General features: G+C 37.0%; 1 protein-coding gene across 1 annotated transcript in view; it reads right to left on the minus strand.

The window, feature by feature from the left end:
• BMPR1B (bone morphogenetic protein receptor type 1B) overlaps positions 1–23,713 on the minus strand; it is a 410,990-nt gene that overhangs the window by 26,414 nt on the left and 360,863 nt on the right. The window contains exons 3-6 of the mRNA XM_047857488.1: positions 21,096–21,255; positions 11,759–11,861; positions 10,882–10,984; positions 955–1,051 (exon numbers count right to left, since the gene is read on the minus strand). Coding sequence (XP_047713444.1) covers positions 955–1,051; positions 10,882–10,984; positions 11,759–11,861; positions 21,096–21,238 — 446 coding nt within the window. The 5' untranslated portion in view covers positions 21,239–21,255. The remainder of the gene's footprint in view (positions 1–954; positions 1,052–10,881; positions 10,985–11,758; positions 11,862–21,095; positions 21,256–23,713) is intronic.

Genomic DNA, 23,713 nt, shown 5'->3' on the forward strand with positions numbered 1-23,713 from the left:
TAAATTTTAGTATTTATTATCCTTACACAATAAATGCTAGTACTTCTTTACCAATACAAGATACATGCTTACTATTTATTACCCTTAGTTATGATTTCCAAAATATAAATCATAATTATTTTGCTAACCTACAACCATCTATAATTCTTCTCCATTCAACCGCCTATTTCCCAGCAGGGGTTCAATAATATTTTTCTATGGTTCCAATACTCATTGCCTAAAATTTCTCCCCTTAAGGTCCCTAATTAAAGCTGAAAATTTGGGGTTTACAAAAGACATAACAGAAACTACTTCATCTAAGATAATGTATAAAGCAATAATACAGACAAATGAAAGAAATTTAAACTTTAGAAATATCTTGTCAATAATTATGCCTCCAATTAGAAATGAATTTACTTGAATCAACTCCTATTTGCAGAACAGTATCATACATGAGTGTTACAAAAAGCAAATGATAAAAATTTAAAGGTCCTTGATATCTCACAAAGTAGAAAATAAGTTCTTAGTGAACAAAAAGTAACTCTCACTTAACTTTAATAACTAAGCTTATTTTAGCTGAATCACTAATAAAAATGTGGCTTAAAATTTTTCAGTATTAAGGGAAAATCGTTAACTTGGGAAATAAGGAATTACTAGAATGATTCTAGGTTCAACATGGCCATTTCTTCACTTACGATCAAACCTTAGTAACAAGTAGCTCCTGAATTCCCTAACTATCCTAAATTCCCTAAGGGTGAAATTTATCTGGGTGGCTTTGATGTCTGAAACAGAAATGAGAAGGTATCTATTAACAGCTTCATTAGGACAAATATTTTCAAAAGTAACTGATAGTATCAGGGAAATCTAAGATTTAATTCGGTCAAAGAAAGCTACAGCGAAAAATAACAGGTGGAACAGTCGCATGAGGATCATATTTCAAACTCAGAATTCTACATCCACATGTCAGAAACTTACCTGAAGTAACAGAATAAAATAATAAGGACCAATAGCAAACTACAGACAGTTACAGATATAAGTAAGGCCTTGTGGTGTATAGGTCCATCAACAAAATCTGAAATTAAAAAGAAAGAGAGCCATAATATGGAGAATATTTTTACTTAAAAATTAGGAAGCAACTCTTTCCTAAAAGCGTTTGCTAAGCCCCATATACAAGATATAAAAGATCCTTTTAATCTGCCAATTGATAAGAATACTGTATATTGTATAGTAAATATATATGTGTGTATTAATATATATCTGTATTTGTATTAATATGTTTGTATATTTGTATTTATTAATATATATAAATATATAATTGTATAGTAAATACATACATATATATATATATATGTATTCCAAATTAAATAAGTTCAACTACTGTGAATCATTGTTCACCTAGGCATTTATTTCAAGAGCGTGAATTTCTTCCTCTCTGGAAGGAATAGGCTTGACACAGAATAGAAGTACAGAGTATGAATGAATGTAAATGGATCAATACCCCCAAAATAGAAGTAGGTAGTTCATCTTTATTTCAGATCCAGCTGATGGGTTTACAGGTTTTTCTCGTGTGATTTCTGGAGTGTTCCATATCGTGAATTTGGATAAAAAAACTGGTCTATATTCTTTGTACATGAAACACACAGTCATCTTATGATGGATACAAAGGAACAGGATTCCTCAAAAGTTGCCAAATACAGAAGATATGATGTGCACCACTTCAAACAAAGATGCTTTTCAAAACTACATTGCTAAATTTTCCATAAATTGCATCATATTTTAAAATAATGGGTATGTTCTACTCAAAGAATTATTGTGTGATCCTTTTATAGAACAAATTATTAAATATTATTCATGTTGTTTTAACTCCAGCTCTTGACAAATCAGATTTACTTACAGCATGATTTCTTAAACTTGGAAAGCTTTATACAAATGCATATTTACTGACTGTAACCTCAGAGATTTTTGTTCCAAGTATTTTATTTTTTTACAATCATCCCAGATGATTTATATGCAAGTAGTCTCTGAAACATATTTTGAGAAAACTGACCTAAAACCAGGTGCACTTATGTAGTAACAGAATTAGCAGTGTTCTTACTATGGGGACCATACTCCCTTGAGAGAGTGATTACTTTTATTTAATTTTTAAGGGTATTATTGCAATTTATGACTTTGGTTGCTATGAACAAGAGGTTTTCCAACTGCACTCTATACTTTTAACTGTATGGCTACCTAAATGTTTTGCCTGGGGACCCTATCTCACCCAATGTAACATTTTTTTTTCACTTAAAAGTATTACATAGTCCATGAATAAAAACTAAAAAGCACCAACTAATGAAATAACTAAAATTGCCATCATCTCATTACTTAGGAAAATTACTATTAGCATTTAACACATGCTTTTGCAGTATCATTTCAATGAATAGAAAAAAAAAGCTTATGAGCAAACTATTTCACAAGAAGGCATTATATACACCCGTGTCCGTGGCAGCATTATTCACAATAGCTAAAATGTGGAACAAACCCAACTGTCCACTGACAGGTGAAAAGATGAGCAAACTGTGGTACATGCTTACATACACGGAATATTATTCGACCTTATTGTGTTCCGATATATGCTACAACTTGCTGACTCGTAAGGACATTATACCAAGTGATATAAGCCAGTAACTTAAAGACAAACATTGTGTATGATTCCACTTCTACGAGATACTTAGAGGAGTCAAAATCATAAAGAGAAAGAGTAGAATGGTGGTGGTTGCCAGGAGCTGGGGAAGCTGATGTTTAATGCGTACAGAGTTTCAGTTTTACAAGATGAACAGAGCTATGGAGATGGATGAGGTTGATAGTTGTACATTACAAAAATATTTAGTACCACTGGATTGTATACTGAAAAGCAGTTACAATGGTAAATTCTATGGTGTATTTTACCATAGAGAAAAATTGGAGAAAAACAAAACAAAACACTGTTGCTTCAGAACTAGATTGTTTTCGTTAATAATACTGTGAATATTTTCAAAAACAATAAAAATTTTCTCCACATAAGTTTTAAACACTGCATGGTATATATGCAGGCACATCCTGATTAGAAAGTCAGTCTTCTGGGGCACCTGGGTGGCTCAGTCAGTTAAGCGTCCGACTTTAGCTCAGGTCATGATCTCACAGCTCATGGGTTCAAGCCCCGCGTCGGGCTCTGTGCTGACAGCTCAGCCAGGAGCCTGCTTCAGACTCTCTGTCTCCCTCTCTCTCTGCCCCCCCTCCCTGTTTGTGCTCTGTCTCTGTGTGTCTCAAAAATAAATAAACTTTAAAAAAATCTTAAAAGAAAAAAATTTTTTGACGATGTCAATCTTCTGATGCTGTATATTTAGAAGACCATAAAGATTTTGCTCTAATACACCTTTGCTGAAATACACAAAACCCTGTGAACACTCTTACAAGTACATCATGACAGATGTCAATGGTGATTTCTTTAATCTAGATTCCCAGAATTAGAGTTATTAATTCAACCAATATATATTTCAAGGCTTTCCAAACACATTGTCAAAATGTCCTTTAAAAAATATTACAAAGCTTTATATTTCACCATCAGTGTGACCATATGTTTTAATTATTTTGAAGTAATTTCAGTCTTATATAAAACCTGTAAGGACAAAGAACTCGAATATGTCCTTCACAGAGATATCCCATTTTTAAAACTTTACCATACCTGTTTTATAATTGTCTTGCTCTCTCAGTACGGGTGTCTGTGGGTCCATCTTCATATATATATATATATATATATATATATATATATGCATATATATACATAATATGTATATATAAATATGTATATATATTTGTATTCATATTTATGTTTATTTACTTATATGTATGTATAATGTAAAGATCATCTGAAGTTACAGACATAATGCCCTACCCATAAACACTTCAGAATGCACTCCCTAAGGACAAGGACAAGGTCTTACAAAATGGTAATAAAATTGTCAAAATGAGGAAATTAACATGAATACAGAAATTGAAAATAAATCTTACTTTGAAATATTTGGATTTTTGTTATAAACTATAATCCACAGGTCTTCATACTAGGCTGATAATCTTGTCATCAGCCTAAAATATGCTGAACATTCATGATCTACACTACTTATAAAATATTAATGGAAGCAGTCTGCATCTGAAAAGACTAAATAAGACACCATTAAAGAAATGCAGTTTTGTATTTACAACTTCAGAGACACTGCCAACGGTCCAGAGAGTAAGATGTTCAGGAACCTGACCCACACTGCAGGACAGGTCCAAAAAGCCATTTAGGCTTTAACACCAGCAGAAATTATATAAAGTAGCACATGCACTGTCTGGCAAGTGGTGCTTAGGAAATCTTGAAAATAACTTGAGGACTCTTCAAATCAAAGAGGCCAAGGTTTTTACACAATGAATTGAGTAGCAACTTTCCCTCCACCAGGTTACGGGCAAAGTCAACAATAAACCCAACATGAGCACAACACTACTCCAGTGAGAGCACAATTCACTGTGTTTATACATACGCAGAGGTACAAATGCCATGGTACATATACATGCAAACACTATCCCTGGAAACTTAGTTTAAAATGTGCTTCCAATTTTACGGATAACAAGAGCAAAAAGCCTGAGTTTGCAGAAAACCAAGAGAATGCTGGATACTCAATTAAAAGGAGAAGAACCAACTACTTAAGCACAATGTATTATCAGTATATGCACACAGAACACTTTTTCATTCCAGTGATTAATTGTACTGAAACTCAGCCTCGCTGCCTTTTGCTTTCCATGCAAATGCAGAGTACACTCTGAACTGTGAGAACACTGTATTTATTACCCATATTATTAGATTTCTGATTTATGAGAGCAATGAGACTAGAAAGGATCTAAGGGATTTTTTCCTTAACCATCAAGTGCTTTCTTTCTAAGGCTAGCATTACTCCCATTTTCCTTTTCTTTGCCCCAATAACCCCATCCCCTGCAGCCTCCTTGTCTTCTGTCACGAACAGGTGATCCTTATCAATAAACCTTTTGTTTCTGTTGGTCATGCTGGTCATGTTTTAATCTGCCATTACCTGTGCTCAGAGCATTAACAATGTAAACATTCAAGTCACTGCCAGGGTCTTGGAAAGCGAACACTTCCAGATTCCTATCAGGAAAGGAACAGAGCACACAGTTCTCTCTAGGGCAGCAGAGTTTTACCTGTGCTGTCACTTCAACTGCTCAAGGAAGTAGAATGGAGAACCCTCCAGGGAAGTCTGGTTCCCTCTTAGAAGCAAGTAAGAATCACCAGTGGTTTCTTAACAAAATAGCATTCTGTCACTGCTTGTTTTTTCTCTGATAAGTAAGCAGTTTGCAACTGTTTAAAACAGCAGGACCTTCTTTTTTTTAAGTCCAAAGGATGGTTCCTAATTGCAATAAGGCATAGAAGAAAAAAACAGGTCGCTAGGAAAGATCTTGGAAATAAGACTGCCCAAAGATATCTCTGCCTGGGCTCTCAAAATTATAATCATGGATAAATTAAAGACAGCTTTCTATTCATAGAGCACAAAGCGCCTGAAAAGTATATTTTTGTCAGAGGATTTTGGTCAACAAGGGATACTGCAAAAGTATCTTACTTACATCTCACATTGGGATTCTCTCTTATAGTAACATTTAGAAATAAATGGACCATAACAACAAAGATATAATTTACTAGTTATTTTCCTGAATAAAAATAGTTACGATTACACTTCTTGGTAGCACAACAGGTTGAGACAGATTTTTGTTAATGGTAATTTTATTATTTATTTTTTTTAATTTAAGTACAGTTGACATGCAATGTTCCAGTAGTGTCAGGTGTACAACACAGTGATGCAGCAGTTCTATATATTAAGCTATGCTTACGAGGACAGGTGTATTACCATGCACACCATACATTATTACAGTATTATTGACTAAATTTCCCACGCTGTACTTTTCATGCCCCTGACTTATATATTTCATAGCTGGAAGTTTGTGCCTCTTAATCTTGGTCAGCTATTCTGCCCACCCTCCCAACTCCCTCCCCCTGTAGCAACCCCCAGTTAATTCTCTGTATTTTAGATTCTGAAGACATCATTTTTATATCCAGATTACTGTGTTCAATGAGAAAGAAAAGGACTAATTATTTCTAAATTCCTTTCATCTGTCTCATATACAAAGCTACCTAGAAACAGTTAGGAGCTGAACACTTCGAGAGATGTTAGAGCTACTCCCTAGCAAGAAATTTAGCTCAGACTCATGCATTGGATCATACTGCCATGGGCATAATATATGTATTAGAAGGAAAATTCTGGAACTCATCTTTGCATTCTTGACACTACTATATATTCAATCTATCTGTGATGTGGAGAACAAAGGAGATGTTCCATTGGTTAAATATCTGTTACCTACAGACTTTGATTTGTAATTGGCAGTATCTAACCTATGCAATAGCTTTTTTTTTTAAGTTTTTTTTTCAATGTTAATTTATTTTTGAGAGAGAGAGAGAGAGGGAGACAGAGTGTAAGTAGAGGAGGACAGAGAGAGAGGAAGACACAGAATCTGAAGCAGGTTCCAGGTTCTGAGCTGTCACCACAGAGCCTGACGCAGGACCCAGGAACCATGAGATCATGACTTAAGTTGAAGCTGACACTTAACAAACTGAGCCACCCAGGTGCCCCAGCAATAGCATTTTAAAACAAATCTGTAAACTTCTCAGAATATATTTTTTAACTAAGAAAAGAAATACGATAAGTTTTAACTCTGAAAATTGTGTAGTATAATTTGACTTAAACTACATTGAGATTACCATATGTCAAAACAGAATGTTATTTCTGAGACATTTTCTATGAAGTATACATGTAATATATATGAGGAATTACTATATTTAGACACATGAACATATCTATTTCAAAAAATTATATAACTTTGATTATATAGAAGCAAAATTAAAGGATCCCATTTAAAAAAGGAACAGCTTCTGCTCATTTCAACACCATTCACTTCTTTAAGTGCTCATTTAAAGAAATTAAAACATAAGTAACTATAGTAAGTAATTTGGAGTAAGGGTAAAAAACCTCATCAATTTCTCCTGCCTTCACACAATTGCAAGAGAGCATTTTACTCCCAATATCTTAGTCAAACCATCTGATGCTGTGAGTCTGGACACACATCATTCCTCTCAGCATCCTGGTGTCCTGATCACCAATTCTGCAGACAGGGAGCCAGACAGCAGGGCACCACGACCTCTCCCTTTAAGCCTCTCCATCAAAACAGACATCTCTTCCTACCCTTAGCACCAGCTGCAGTGTTACTGGGCTTCCCAGATCATATTTTAGTGTTTATGATACAGGTGCTGCATTTGATCTAGTTGCTTCCCATATTTCCTCCTTCCAGAGAAAGAATGTTATCCTGGGGTGTTCTGCTTTTCTGGGGCTGAAAGGGAATCAAAACAAAGCAAAAGGAAACCCAGCATTCATTAAAGAATTTAGCTGTATTCTGGCTGTCCTTCATCTTCCTTTTTGAAAGAGAAGATGACAAATAAAATTTCGAGGACATAAATAAACACTGATAAATATTATTGCATGGGATTGTGTATCTCTAATATCCTGCTGAATGTATCTAAGTTTAAAAAAAAAGAGCCTGAGAAACCTCTGGATAGGTAGAAAAGATTTTCTTGTTTGTTTTTAATAAGGACAATTTATTTGTAGGTTTTTACCCCTATGCTCAGTACTTCTCTAATCTCTAATAACAAAACCTTGCCTAAGCTTGTTATTACGTAGCACCCAGTAATACAGGTCTTCTGCGATGAGGTTAATCATTTAACTTTTTTGGAAGAGCAGTTATATAAGAAGCAAGAACAACAACAACGAAAATGGTCAGCTCGATATTTTAGCCTTCTAGTCTTTTGATAATATAGCCTCTGCTTTCTAGCAATTTGACATAAAGATTTATAATAATTTTATAATTTTATAATAAAATTTATAATATAAATTTTAAATATTTTATATTTATATTTTATATATATTATATATATTTATATATAATATATATTATATATATATAAATATATTTTTTATATTTGTAAATATATTAAATATTTAAAAATTTTAAATAAAATATAATAAATTTTATAATAAAATTTATAAATAAAATTTATAATTTGACATAAAGATTTATAATTTATAATATATGGATTCAGTAGTTATGTATATGTAAAGTACTTAGAAAGGAGCCAAAGTAAGTGTTCCATTCTCATTAGCAAATATCACAATCATGAGGATGATTTCCATGGCTCTTAGGCCAGAAAATCAGCCTGGGCTCTGAGCTTTCAAGGGTCCTACTCTGGCTCCCTCCAACCATGACCCTTCCCATTAAGCAATGAGTCTCCAGGACCCGGGGGATGTGTCCACTCAGAACCTGTCCCATCCCACTCTTCTTTTAAACCACTGGCCATGGCCAGTGTATGGTGGAGGTTAAAAAAAAAAAAAAAAAGGCAGCAGCTCTATGGCATAGCTGTTACAAATGCTAGTGCTCTCAGACCACTACCTACAGTGACTTTTACTAGACCCCAAAATGACTGCACCAGAAGGGTAAGATGGAATCTGCCCAGAACTCACCTAGGTACTACCGGGGATCCTCAAATTTCAAAGCAATAAACTCCACACAAGCCTATCACTTTACATAATTTTCAGTATTATGCACCAACCATTCCTGAATCCTCTTTCCCATTCTGCTCTAAAACAAGGATGTGTCTTCTCAATGCTGCTGCCTTTCTACTCAAAGCCGTTTCACTCAGTTCTCTAGAGATTTATTCCACTATTTTTAAAAGTCTCAGCCTCCTCAGAGAAAATTCCCTCATCTGCCTAGTGCTAACTAGAATCTGGCTCCATCTACAGGACGATACATGCACTGCAGCCCTTTCAGCAATAGAAGGGTTGGAATTTTCCTAAACCTATTGCAAGTTCTTAAGACACATTGCTTCCACTTGCATGTGAAAAGCCTTTTCTCCTTGGGGGAAGAGATTCTAAAATCTAGCACCACTGCCTTCATTTCCAGCCATTTCTCACCCTCCTCCCTCCCTTGTCCCCAGTACATAAGCCTCTATACCAGGGCTATTCAAAATGTTGTCTATAGACTGCCAACTTTGTGCAACTGGTTCACAAGGAAATAGCTACAAAAACCAGAAAGCAAACATTTAGAACTTGACCACAATTTGATATCAGCAGACTTCTCTTTGAAGGTGTTGTCAAAGGCATGCTGAGACACAAGCGGTGTTTTTTCTACCAAAAGCATTACCCAAACTTTAATGTGCATACAAATCATTTGAGGAATATTGTTAAAAAATACATTTTGTAGTCTGGAGTGGGGTCAGAGATTCCACACGTGTAATGAGTTCTGACTGACACTGATGAGCTGATCTACAGACCTATTTTCAATAACAAAGCTTTAAAAAACTTAATTATGAGATTTTCTCCAACCAACCACATTGTTTGCTATGCCTGCATTTTGCAAATGCTTCTCAAGCATTACATACCAAAACTCTGTGTTTACTACTGCCTCTATTTAGTCACTGCTCCTAACAGGCGGTGCAACCTTGGGAAAGTTAGGTGACCCCTCTGTGCTGCAATGTCCTTATCTTTACACAAGGAGTAAGTCTAAGTACCTCATAGGATTGTTGTGGGACCCAACTGGGTTAAATAATGTGATACTGAACATGCCTGGCTCATGTTAGCCATTATAATTTTTTTTTAAATTTTTATTCCTGTCTTATCCATCCAGTGATCTCCTATTCATCCTTACAGTCTTGTTCAAGTGTCACTTCTATGAAGGTCTTTTGACATCCTCCACCCCAGAGTAAACCACTCACTTGTTTGTGCCCTTAACACACTTTACAATCTGACTCCACTAAAACATTCCTGACTGAATACAATTTAATTATTTACATATTTCTCTCTCACAGGCCAGTGTGCACGTCTTGAGAGCAAGAATTTTCTTCATCCATTTCTGTACCCCTAACACCTAGCATGTTGACTGGCAATCTATATAAAAAATCTGTCTGTGAATGTTTTATGTGAATGATTATGAATAATCCTTTAAAGCTTTCTAGGCTTTAGCAGAAACAAGCGTTACAAAATGTTATCATCAAAGCCATGAAATGTCAGTATATTTTGTTAGGAAGATTTTCTCAAGAAGTAAAATCAATCATGAGAAATCATTTTAAACCACTGATATAAGACTTAGGCTTTAGGACACGGTGACAATTCCAATTATCTACTTTGCGGTGAGAGTAAAGAGGAGAAAGGAAACATGGGAGCAGTTTTTAACAAAAAGCCCTTCCAGTTTCAGTATTTGTCTTTTGCAACGAGTGACACTTAAATGTAGAAGTTTTGAAATTAAATTTTCTAGGTATCTCCTCCATTCTATCAATATATTGATATATGATTTGGCTAAAAACTAGCTGCTCTAGTACAGATAAAAGGAAATTATCCAGCAAATAATCCAATTCAATCTTTTATTTTTTTTAATGCATGTTAGCCTAATGGCAGTTTTCGAGTGAAGTATAACTTCTGATTAACACTTCAAGGTAGGCATAAAACCCTGTCTCCCTCCTCTATGCTTCTAAAACACACGGCAAGCTCTGGAACCCCTAGATTTCACAGGGAAGTGGGGACAAGTGAAAGAAACGAGATCGTCAAGCATGAAGCCCCATACGACTACTTTTCCAAGAACTACTTGCCCATGTCTTTGAATTACGTCATCTTGCCTTGGGCCCCTGCCCCAGCAGTGGAAAATGATCAGGTACATTAATTTAGGAAAGGCAGAGTAATTCTCGTCTTTTTTTTCTTTGTGGCCAAAGCTCTTCCAGCCCCAAAGCTTTCTTCTCCTTACCTCTACTCTTCAGTGGAGGCAGCGTAGGGTGCAGGTCTTTGTTACACTCGTTCCGCTCTGTGCAGCACTCAATGGATCTTCTCTGATGAGGAATGGGGGTGTCCTAAAGTTGAGCCCAAACAGCTATGAGTGGGGTTCCCCTAAATTTCAAAGTCACATAATCTAAAATTTTTTTTAGCTTATTTATTTATTTTGAGAGAAAGAGAGACAGACAGACAGAAACAGACAGCTCGAGCAGGGGAGGGGCAGAGAGAGAGGAAGACAGAGAATACCAAGCAGGCTCCACACTGTCAGCACAGAGGCTGAAACAGGGCTCGAACCCACAAACTGTGAGATCGTGACCTCAGCCAAAATCAAGAGTCAGACGCTTAACCAACTGAGCCACCCAGGCACCCCCTCAAAGTCACATAATCTAAAACTTGAGATACTAACACCATTCAGGGAATTCACTTAAAATTCTGATAATTTTCCTGAAACATTCTGAAAATGTTTTTTTATATTAGAAAATTTCTCTCAAATTTCCATATATTATCTTACTGCGGCTTTTGCATTTCAAAAAAACTACTACTACATTTGTAATAACCAGGGTGCATAGTTATAAACTGAGGAAGATGGCTTGGATTAATGCAATTAACTAAACTGGAATCTGAGCGGGATGATCTAAAGAGTCATTAAGCAAGAAGCTAACAGCAAAAATGAAAATAATACTTGCTTCTGCAACGAAAGGAGGATTGGCCCAATGAGACAATTTTCAGATTATTTTCCAATACTAACAACAGGGTGGGCAAGAAAAACAATTCTTCTATATAGCTTGAAACCTAACTGTTTGAAAGCTAGCAATGAAAGTTACAAGGCAGAAGCATGTGATCTTCCTTACCCGGCACTGAAAATCTGAGCCTTCTAGTCCTAGGCATCCAGAAGTGACCACAGGCATCCCAGAATCATCTTCTTCTATCATTGTGAAACAATATCCATCTGTGCTGAAGACCAAACAGGCAAAGTAAGTGTGTGTGTGTGTGTGTGTGTGTGTGTGTGTGTGTGTCTAGGGGAAAAGGAAAGGAACATGTTAATCATTTGTTTTACTACACACAAGGAGAAAGTCAATGATCATTACAAGTTACAACCTGTTCAGAAAATTCCAAAACTTTCTTTTATGAAACTGGATTTAATAGTCATAAAACATTAGGTAATATCTTCTCTGTCTAGAAACTTGTGAGAAAGAAGGAAATAAACTTGCCATGTAACATATACTATTAGTAACCATATACCCCAATTACTACACACTCATTTTGGTCCTCCATCGCCTCCACAAATCCAAAAACACAACTATTTTTCTCACCTTCTATATGAAGGAACTGAGGCTCAGAGAGCTTGAGCAATTTCTCAAAGGCCTTACAGACAGTGAGAGGCAAGGCAGAGGTTTGACCCCACGCAGGTGAACATTTATGCTCATTCTATTTGCTCCAAATGAAACAAACTTGTCTCTCACTAAGGCGCCAAAAGAAAGACAGGTAGAAGCTAGGATCAGCACAACATAACCAAGGTGATTAAGACTGTGCCACTGGGTCCCTCTGCTTTGGGACTGATCTGTCATGAGAAACATCAGGCTTTGTTGTAAGCAGGTGGGGCTTACATCGGGGGTACGGTGAGGGCGGACAACAGAAAGAAGGGCTGTTAACAAGACCATGGAAAGCAAAGAAACAAAAACTAAATTTCTGTGTGGTTTTCTACATTAAAGAGAATGTTCACTTATTCTACCTCATGCAATCCTCTCAACAACAATGGAAAATAATACTATTTCTATTTACAGACGAGGAAATTAAAGGTAGAGAGTTTAATAAACTTGTACAAGGTTGCAGAAAAAACAGTAACAGAATCAGGCCTTGCATCAAGGACCTCTTGCTTTATCCCCACACGTTTTCCACTATCCTCTCCTGGGACCAAATCTGAAAAACAAGAACTATTATATACAGAACTATTTACAAACAGACTTTACTGTCTTCACAAGTTAGGGTGACTCCTAATATATGTCATCAACCACTATTGCGTGTGTTAAGAAATGAAGTACTAAACTATATCTCCATCTTTTTCTCATACATATGCTTGCTCAGCGCCCAAGACAGATATGGCAGTGTAGTCCTGAAAGGTCACAGGAAGAATGCTCTGAGCACAGCATTAGCCATGATTTGTGGATTTGTCTATTCTATATTAGTGGTAGCAGCATTCTGCCGTACATTAGCCCTTCAGTTATCATCAACACCCTTAGAACTGTTTACTTGGTTTATAACCCTCGTGATCCAAAATACTTCAGTTTATAAGAACTAGAACAGCAAAGTTCAAATATACTAATGAATGGCTAAGAAGGGCCGATGGTAAATCTCTTTGTTAGACTAAGGTCAAATGCATGAAAATTATTGTGGAATACAGACTCTGCCTCTGAACAACCCTTGCTCTCAATTCTTTGGGGCTTTTTAGCCAATTTGCTGAAATTGCTATGAAAATCTAAAGCATGTAATCACTGAAGGCAATAAATAAAAGAGCTGTCCCTTAGAAATGTAAGCAATATGAGCAAACAATACCCAGATGATTTTTTTATTCCTTTCCTTCCCATTTAGACCATATGTGTGACTTAGTTTTCTCATCACAAGTAAAATTCAGGAATTATCAGAAATAAAGTCATCTTAATTTTCTGACATTAGGAATTCACAGGGCTAGAAAGAGTGATACAGTATGTTAAATCTAAACAAAAAAAACCTCTCCTTATTTATGACTTCCCCTTACTCAAAATCTGAATATATGGAAAGGCACTCATCAGAATAAAAAAAAAAAAGAATAAGAAATGCTGGTTAAGCTGTGGCAAGTTATTCTTACAATGTCCTGGGAAATGTAAAGAAACATCAGGGAGAGTAAATTCAAGCTTTAAAAATATACTCCCTTGTCTGCAAGAGAGTAGAACTAAAAATATAAACAGGGCGTGGAGAAGGAGAGAAACCCTGGAGAAAAGTCAGTGTCCCCTAAGTCATAAATTCAGACAGAAATCAAATATTTAGTTGGAAGACAAGCAAAAAGGTTAGAGGACCATTTCAAGTGCATAATTATCTGCAACAAAGCAAAATTTATAAGCTTCTCATTGACATTACTAGCTAGTTAGGAACACTAACTGGAAATGAGCAGTACAATTACAGAAACTTCAGAATCACTTGAGAACTTTCAATTCTTGAGCAAACACAAACGTAAACAAAGCTATGTTCCAGAGTCAAAGCTGTTCAACTCCCTCTGCTGAGAGAGGGCTGCAGAATGTCACAAAAGGCAATTAAGTCCTCCCACGGGCTTACTTGAACATTCTGCTGCCTGGCTGCCATGTTTAGGCTTAGTTTTTAAAGGTTGTATACTGATTATTATTATCTCATCATTCCCACAGTGTTTAAGAAGAAATGAAGACTCATGAAGAAAACAAAAGTAGGAATAATTTTAAACAAAACTGAAAGTACTGAGATGTATACAGGGATATAGGATGAATCATTTAGTTACAGTAATGATTATGAATTTAACAAAAAGGCTCCTGGGTGGCTCAGTCAGCTGAGCTTCCGACTTCAGCTCAGTTCATGATCGTGTGGTCCATGGGTTCGAGCCTTACATTAGGCTCTGTGCTGACAGCTCAGAGCCTGGAGCCTGCTTCAGATTCTGTGTCTCCCTGTTTCTCTGCCCCTCCCCCGCTCACATTCTATCCCTCTCAAAAATAAATAAACATTAAAGAAAATTTTTAAAAAAGACCATTGATGTAATATTTTAAAAATGCTGCCCCTGTGTTATAGGTAAAGACGAGCAATGAACAAAATAGAACAGCTGCGTACAAAGGCGATCGGTTGTCAATACTAACTGCTTCTCCATATTTATGCCATTTTTTTTTAATTTGAGGGAGAGAGAGAGAGCACGAGTGGGAGAGACAGGCAGAGGGAGAGTGAAAGAGAGAGAGATTATGAGTGGAAGAGAGGGACAGGGGGAGGAAAAGAGGTAGGGAGGGAGGGAGGGCGGGGGGGGAGAGAGAGAGAGAGAGAGAGAGAGAGAGAGAGAGAGAGAGAGAGAGAGAGAATCTTGAACAGGCTCCACACTCAGCATGGAGCTCAATGTGGGACTCGATTCCATGACCCTGGGGATCATGACCTGAGCCGAAATCAAGAGTTGGGATGCTCAACTGACTGAACCATGCAGGTGCCCCAATATTTATGCCAATTTTATGTCAGTATGGGAGAAATACTAGAATTCCTAAATTTCTTTTAAGTTTCAGTTAGAATTGATTAGAAAGACTGTTGGTTTTAGTCCATTTTAAATCAGTCCTTGAGAACATTCCATCTTCTAAAATACCTATTTCACATTCATGAGAATAAAGAGAAGTTTTCAAAGTTTTCTGTCACAGATAAACTCAAAGATACATACAAATTTTAGAGCGGCTATTTAAATCATGCAAATTTTAGTTAATTAGAACAGCTGAAAGCTGCTTACAACTTTGTTAACAGTAGTTCACTTGACAAACATTTATTGAGCGTGCGATGATCCAGGCAGAGTTAGATGTCCAGAACTCAGGGTGAGGAAGATGTAGCCTTTGCTTTGAAGGAGCTCATAGTCTATGAATGCCACAATCCTAGGTGAAGCCAAGTGATTCAAATTCTAGCAGTAAAGACAGAAATCAAAAGCTAGAAGTGTTTCCTATTGAATTGGGAAAAAAAGCAAAGAAGGATGTTGAACGGTGGTAATTATCAAAGTAATGGAATCCTAAAGTTTATATGTTTTTTCCTTACCACCTTAGACAGATGGATTCCCATAGTAGTAAGGGATAAAGGGTAAAATATTCATGGCTACTACTGGTCCCCCGCTATGATTTTTCCTCCGAGATGTCACTGAACTGGAGGAAGGTGAAGTTACATTAATGATAAAGTTGCAATGTGAGAAATGACTTTTACTTTATCTTCAGAAATGGGTAACTATCGGGGCACCTGGGTGGCTCAGTCCGTTAGTGTTCGACTCAGTTTCAGCTCAGGTCATGATCTCACAGTTCTTGAGTTCAAGCCCCGCATCAAGCTCTGTGCTGACTGTGCACAGCCTGCTTGGGATTCTCTCTCTCCTTTTCTCTCTGCCTCTCCCCTGCTCGCTCGTACGTGCACTCTTTCTCTCTCCCTCTCAAAATAAATAAACTTAAAAAATTTTAAAAAACAAAAGGATGTGTAACGATCTTACATCCTTCTCTAGCAGCCATACCAAGTGATTTGGCATTTTGTTTATTTTCTTCTAGGAGGTACAAGATCTTCTGAATTTGCCTCCATTTTTGTATGAATCGAACACTTGTATACTCTCACCTGTGCAGATGCTCTTTGTCTCTCACTTAGATTTGTCTGATTGCCTTCCAGCAGGCCTGCCCATCCCCTCCCTCTGGACTCTAAACAATTCTGTACAGCACTTCCTGATAAATCTTACATTTTCCTTCTCTGCTTTAAAATCATCAAAGTTCTCTATGTAGAAGTTTAAAGAGCTCTGAGCTATTCATTTTCCATTAACTCCAACAACAAATGGGCCCATTTAACAGTCTCATTTATGAATAAGAAGCACAAAAGCAGAGTTATTCCTTATAAAAATCTTCATAAGTGCATCTGAAATCATTGCCTTTTCCAACTAAATTATAAATTCTAAGGAAGAACGTATTCTCATAAGTGTGATGGTTTTAACTCACATCTTCTACTGAAAATTTTTTTAAAGATCATAAAACTCAATATTCAGATGGTCTGAGCAATGGTGGAATAAACTGGATGCAATGGGAGATGTATAAACAAACGAGAACAACTTGCACTTTAAACACTCTGAGATCTTAGGTCAGGGGCGCCTGTAGGAAAACTCACACCATCACATTCAGCAAGAGGTCTGAAAGTCCTGGGTTGATGCAAACTTTATAAAAAGGCTCACAAGCCCCTAACCTTTCCCTTCTTCCCCTTGTGACTCCCCAAGGCACGGTTGGTGTCTTATCTAATTCCTCATTTAGGCAGCCTGGTGTCATTTGCACATCCTTTGTGCAAACATCCAATTACTTACTACACCTGTAAACCCTGAAAACTGTCCAGGCAGAATTCTCGGTCAAACCTAATAAGTAAGTATTTAACTACGGTGAAGTATTTAAAATCATCTCTGAAAAAGAGTGAAAACAACTTTTACAAATGGATACACTTGTGTGAGCACCTGGATGAACTTGGGGGAGAGGTGGTAAGTAGTAACAAAAATGACTATCAGAGGCAAAGACAGGTAAAACAAGAAAGGATGTGTAAAGCAGGATCAGATTATATAGAGAAAAAAACAGACAAACAAGGCTGGAAAATGATACAAAACTTTTGCAGGGTGAAAGTCATGTAAAAAAGAGTTATTCCAGGAGACTTTGAAGCATTCAAGGCATACAGTGATTATCTAAGATCCCGGGAATAAATCTGGAAATGGAATGAGAAGGATTAACAATGTACCATAACAGCTGGAAAGATATTTAGAAGATAGGTATTATCTTGAGGGAGATAAAATAACAGCTTCACTTCTTGAGTTATGGATACTAAAAAAGGTTCTAATACTTTATTTAGCTTATTTGCACAACATCCTCTAACATGTATGCTGTGAAGCAATGGAAAGGGCATGGATTTTGGAAGTACACACACCCACACATGATGGGAATCAAGGCCAAGAATGACTCTGGCCTTAGTGTTTGGCGGGTAACGTGATTGATGCTACTCGCAGAGAGATTAAAAACCCTCTAAACTTAACACATATTTTCTGAATTATTAGGTGGGATTTCCAAATCTCTTTTAAGTATGATATACTTCTGATCCGGGCCACTTTTTAGATTATTCTGTCCAGGAATATGGGAGTGGTAATGAACAGGAGACCTCCCTAGGATACCCAAATTGACTAAGAACTGCCTACAAGACCTCAGGCCACACAGTTTTGACAAGCCCTTATCTAAGCTCAAGAAAGCATATCTTTGTCTTTAGAACTCCTTTACCTAGGAGTGCAAGATTTAATGCAATATTACCCCAAGTATGTTCCCTTCCAGGTCAGCAAACTGCTTGCTACTGGTCTGTGAGGAGGTTAATATGGAAATGGAAACTTGCAGAGTAATACATTTAGCTCTCTTGAATCTAAATAACAGAAAAATAGGAAAAAATTGAGCATGCAATGTGCAAATATTTTTATATTTATTTTTCTAGTAATTCATTTTTATTGTACTCTAGAAAAATACCACTGCAACTTATGGGGTTGGGTGGGGAGCATCTTTCACCAGAGATAGTGTGAGAAGTACTGATTTGGAAGACAAAGAGTAGATAGTGGGAATGGAGGAATGGAGGCCCGAATTTATTCTAGGTCTTAGGACTCAGGAATAAAAGCAGCCCCTGTGATTCACATGATTGATCTCAGTTCACAGGAGACTCAACTGGAGTTAACATCCTGTTAGCAAAAAGGATGTGCATTTTGCCCAAGAGTGAATATTCGCTCCTCTGAGATCCAGTTCAGGGGTTGGCTGCTGGTCAAGAATTCAGGACTTTGGAATGAGTATTTCTAAACTGCAGTTATCAAGGTCAATAAATCTGACCTCCATGTTTTAGTTCTTACCCTCTTGACCTCTGACAGCTTCTAACATGGCTGACCTTACTTCCTCCCTCGGTAAACTTGGCTTCAATGACACCATACTCACTGTTTCATGTTCATTCTGGATCTTGTGGGAAGAGCCTCCTTGACCCAACCATTAAACATCTCAAGGCTCAGTCCTACTCTGTTCGATCAGATTGTTTTACTACCGTACTCAATTCTTCATGCTCCACCCTACCCATAGCTTCTCTCTGACATTGAGCTTGACTGTGTCACTTGATTTGGTAAATGGAATATTAGAGGACAAGCAGAAGTTTTAAGAGATTGCTCCCTCACAGTCAAGTGAAAAAGAATATGCTCTGGTTAGCTTCTGGTCCAAGAAGGATGAACAAACATGTAGAGCAGGCAGGAACTGAAGCAGCAGCCCAATGCCAAGTCCACCTAACCCAGCAGGTCCCAGCACAGCTGCAGCCCATTTGTAGACCCAGGAATGAAAAGACAAATGTCTTTAGTTGTAAGTTACTATGATTCTGAGCTCACTTATTTCACAGCAAAAACTGCCTCACATTCTACTCACTCACTCTAGACTCTCCCCAAACCCTATCTTCACTCCAAATCCATATCCCATGGCCTACTCTCTGATGTCTCCATTTTGTAGCTATCAAAAACCTTAAACTCAGCATGTCCAGATTAGAACTTGATTATTTCCCTCTGTCCTCTTTCATTAAAAGCCTACACCGTGTATCTAAATGTACATCCAGACTGGTGAAGCCTCTCTGGGCCCCTTCCTAGATCCAATCCATCAACATAAAACTTTCCTTCTAAATATTTCCCCAACACATGTACCTCATTCTTGCACCAGCACCAACCTAGTCCAAGATCATTCTCTCTCACATGAACTGCCCTTCCTAAATCCACATCAATACCCACTGCCACACCTGCTTAAACAAATCCCCCTCAATGGCTTCCCAATGCTTCCAGGAATAAGACGAACATCCTTAATAGAGCCGACCAGGCCATGGGTAATCTCTCCAGGGTCCACACTCAACTACTGCCACACCTCCTTCTGCTCCCTGCACTTTAGGAAAACCAGTCTTCTTCGAACATGCCAAGTTGCTCCTTCCCACACAGAGAATCTGGAAGAAATCTTCCAAATGAACTTTCTTCCAAATCAACTTAGGACACTTCATTGATGTATAAGGAAAACAGGACAAAATATTTAAAGTTGGGATAATTGTGGAAAGCCTGCCCATATAATCACCAGAACTATATCTCCAATGACACACACAGATTTGCTCTTAATTACTACAGACCCAGGCAAAATAGTAAAGTATCCCCTTAATATGTTTTCTCCTAACAATTTTCTTTTCTTCAGAAAACTCTGACATTTTCCTGATACTTTTTCCACTTACTACAAAGAGGTAGTGTTTCCCAGGAAATGCTGTCTGAGCTCTAGAATCATTTTATCATGGCACAAGACTTGGTAATCCAAGTTTGTTCTATCGTGTAAGAGCCAAGTTAACAGACCTCCCTGGGTCCTGAATTCTTTATACCTAATGGTAAGAAATAAGAATCCTCTACCATGCTGAGTTGTTCTGATAATTAAAGGAGATATATATTTATGAGCATACCCAACTTTCCTCTCTGTCATTCAGTTAGTAGATACTTCTTGAGCTGCATATCTCAGGATACACTTTCTTCCTCAGGAAGAAAAAAAAGCATCCAGCTCATCTTCATGTTCTTTCCTGGGTAATGAGGCCCCAAATGATTACTTAGATATTCTGCCTGGACTTCAAACCTCGAAGTCCATTTTCCCATTTGGTCCATTACCCTTCTCAAGGGATATTCTGCTTCTCTGGCATCTTAACTCTTGAGATCAGTACTTGTCTGGTTACTCTGCCACATCTTCCTAGGCATACTGGCCTCATTAGCTATGCCTCTCCACCCACTGTTGTCCTCACGAGGGGTGTAAATGCAGGCTATGGTGTTTGGAAAAATGGATGTGGCTGCATAAGGATGCGTAAGAAAGACAAAGCTAGAGTCCAGTTCCAAATAAGGTTTTGTTACAAACATGATTATCCACTAAGGAGTTTAGTTCTCCAATACTCTGACAATGTCTTTCCTGACATCTGGTAGACTCATGTAAGCTCTATCACTATACTGCTTCCCAGAGTCCGTGAATATTCCTAATGACGCAGGTGTTCTTTCCAGAAGACCAACCACCACTGACATGATGAATGGTTAAAGAAAAATCATCAGGCAGTTGACACCCTCTGCTATTGAATTTATTTGGGGGACAAGGTCTTTTGAAGGCAAACAATTGGTTTTTGCTGCTTGACACTTGTCCCAAGCCTGGGATCTATGCTCTATGTTTATGTGCATATGTGATGTTTGCAGCAAGGGAGAAGAATCCCAGAACACCATTTCGGGTCAAGATGCAATTTAATATTTTTTTCTAAACACAGGCACTGCCCTGTAAGTTAATGGAGTCAGGCACTATTCCTCAAAATGTGTTCTTAGAAAACACCAGCCTACAATTATGTAGTTTAAAAAGTATGACTCTCCGTTAAAACTACATTTAAATAATTTCTATGACCAACCTGCAAATATTGTTGACTGAGTCTTCTGGACAATGGTGGTGACATTTGCAACGCAAGATCTTTGGACGAGGGGTGGGGGCTGTACTCTCACCATCCTCTTTCTTGGTGCCCACATTTAACTTTCCTGAACTTCGCAAAAGCATGTTATCAAGTAAGTTTGCTGAAAAGAAGAAAGAATAAGAGTTTAAGTATCTGTGGGATAAACCAAAGTCTGCTATCCAAAGAACAATGAGATTAAACAAAATATTCACTATTTATGATACTTACAGACTTAAACATAAAACATGTTTTAATGATTTCGACATTAGAAATCATATAATTATTACAATTATATGTGTCTCATATAAAATACAGAAATTCTCATAACCCTTTCAAGATAGCATCCTACACATTAAATTAGAATAGTCATCTTTGAGTGCAAGGAGCTCAATGAGACACTAGCATATATATTATCTCTACTCCGTATGGTAACAGTATGGGTAAATATTATCATTCCCATCTGCAGAGGAGAAAATTAAGACTTTAAGTGATCTGAACACACCTAATAAATCATCAAGTAAGCATTTAAACCCAGACTGTCTGGTCACTAAAACTGCCTTCCTACCCATCTCTTTACTTTAGGTATATCATGTATTTTTGAAAGAAATTATTAGAAATATTTAACATTCAAAATTGGGTAGGATGGCGAAAACTTAGTTATCTCTAGTATACATCAAATGATACCTCTTCCCTATCAGCTTTTACATGGAAAGTGTCTTCCTATTAGAGTAGCAGTGGTTGTACATCTTTGATGGAAGACATAATAGTAGACATGATCTCTAGAGACAGATTTTCTGAGGTCAAAATTAGGCTTTACTATTTACCAGTTGGTTGACCTTGGATAACTTTATACATAATATCGTTGTGCTCCACTTATCATTAAAGTGGAGGTTATTACAACCACCTACCTCATGTCAACAGCTTAGAGTGTATATGTCACGTAGTAACATATTACTGTTAGCTAGTATTATTGGAAGGATCTATTTTTTTTTTTTTACTTTTTAAATAGTAAGACGGTTCATTAATACAGGGTGACCTATGACTAAGATGGTTTTCATATTTTTCCTCTTTACCACCACTTTTGAAAAGTAATGAAGCTCCAAAAGGAGACATGCATTAACTGATACCTATGATATTTCAGCCATTGTGGCAGGAGCTCTCGTACATGCTACGTCACTGCATAAATTGTCAACCTGAGCAATGTTTGATTTAAAATCTCTCTCACAACAAATTGAGCTTGCTTATAATTAAAACAAATCAAATTAGAACAAATTATCTAAAAGATGCTGGGTTAAAACACTGAAATTCTAGGCCAAAGATGCAATATACTCAACAGCATACTATCGCTATTCTGTTTAGCAATAATACACATGCATACATATGCAAGTGTTAATTTCTTAAACCACAAACTAATGCCTCTAGCCACTGGTTCCATCAGAAAATGAGAGTTTTAAAAGAAGATGGGATAATTTTTGCATGGTAAGCTAATTAGTTGAATTCTTAGTGAAAATTGAAGGGGAAAGTAATAAAGTATATTAAATCAATTTACCAGCATTTCCTCCAATCATTGATTCTAAATTCATTAGATTCTTCAAATCTATATAAAATGTGCACCTAACTTTCTCCAACAGTTTCTTATATTTTAGCCTAGAGAAGACCTGTAGATGGCCATGTGTATATGAGGAGTTTGTTACATACCAAATCCTCATTCCATAGGTCTCAGGTGAGCCAAGGGAAGTGAATATTCAAGATCCCATGTGATTCTTAGACAGATCATGTGCAGACTCCACTCTGAGAAACCCGGGACTAGATTAAGCAAATAATATTTACTTAATCCAACCATATAATTTATTGCAAGAGATGTGTACTTTCTCTACACAATAGGACGCTTATCTTTAAATACTAAAATAAATCAAACATATTGTATGTTAGTATCTTATATTTAAAGTCCTTTGTTACAAGTTCGCCTGCATAAATGCCTCAGCACTGCTTGCAATCCAGGTGCATTGGGTGCAGATAAGCCTATATATCACCCTGCCACGCTGGCTTCCTTCTTTTTAAACCTGGCTCTCAATCTTCCTACTTTATGACCTGAGCAACCGCAAAGTAACTCAAAGTGATGAACATAAGATATTTAAAACTTATTACACCCTGCTGCCTTCATACCAGACCTCTTCTCCTTGAAGTTATAAAACAAAATAATTAAAATTAATTTATTATGCATATGTCTAATTAGCAAGTATGTATCAGGTGCCTTTCCTGATCCAGGCACAGACTGAGAATACAGGGTGAACTAAACATAGGCAGGATTTCCCATTTGGTGGCAAAAGTGGCTAAATGGAATCTTTACACTGAATGGTCTTCATCAGAAAAGGAGACATCTTCATACTACTGGCAATAAGATGTCATTTAGTAAGAAACCTTTCAAGAAAGGATTCAGAATTTCCTCACATTTTAAATTTATTTAAAGACTGATATGAATTTTAGCTAGAAGGAGGTTCTTTGCAATATTGTTTATAACAGCCCATATTTACAACAGGGGATAAGATAGATCTCTAAAAAGAGAGTCACTAAAATGT

Source organism: Prionailurus viverrinus, chromosome B1 (genome assembly GCF_022837055.1).
Source record: "Prionailurus viverrinus isolate Anna chromosome B1, UM_Priviv_1.0, whole genome shotgun sequence".
Lineage (NCBI taxonomy): Eukaryota > Metazoa > Chordata > Mammalia > Carnivora > Felidae > Prionailurus > Prionailurus viverrinus.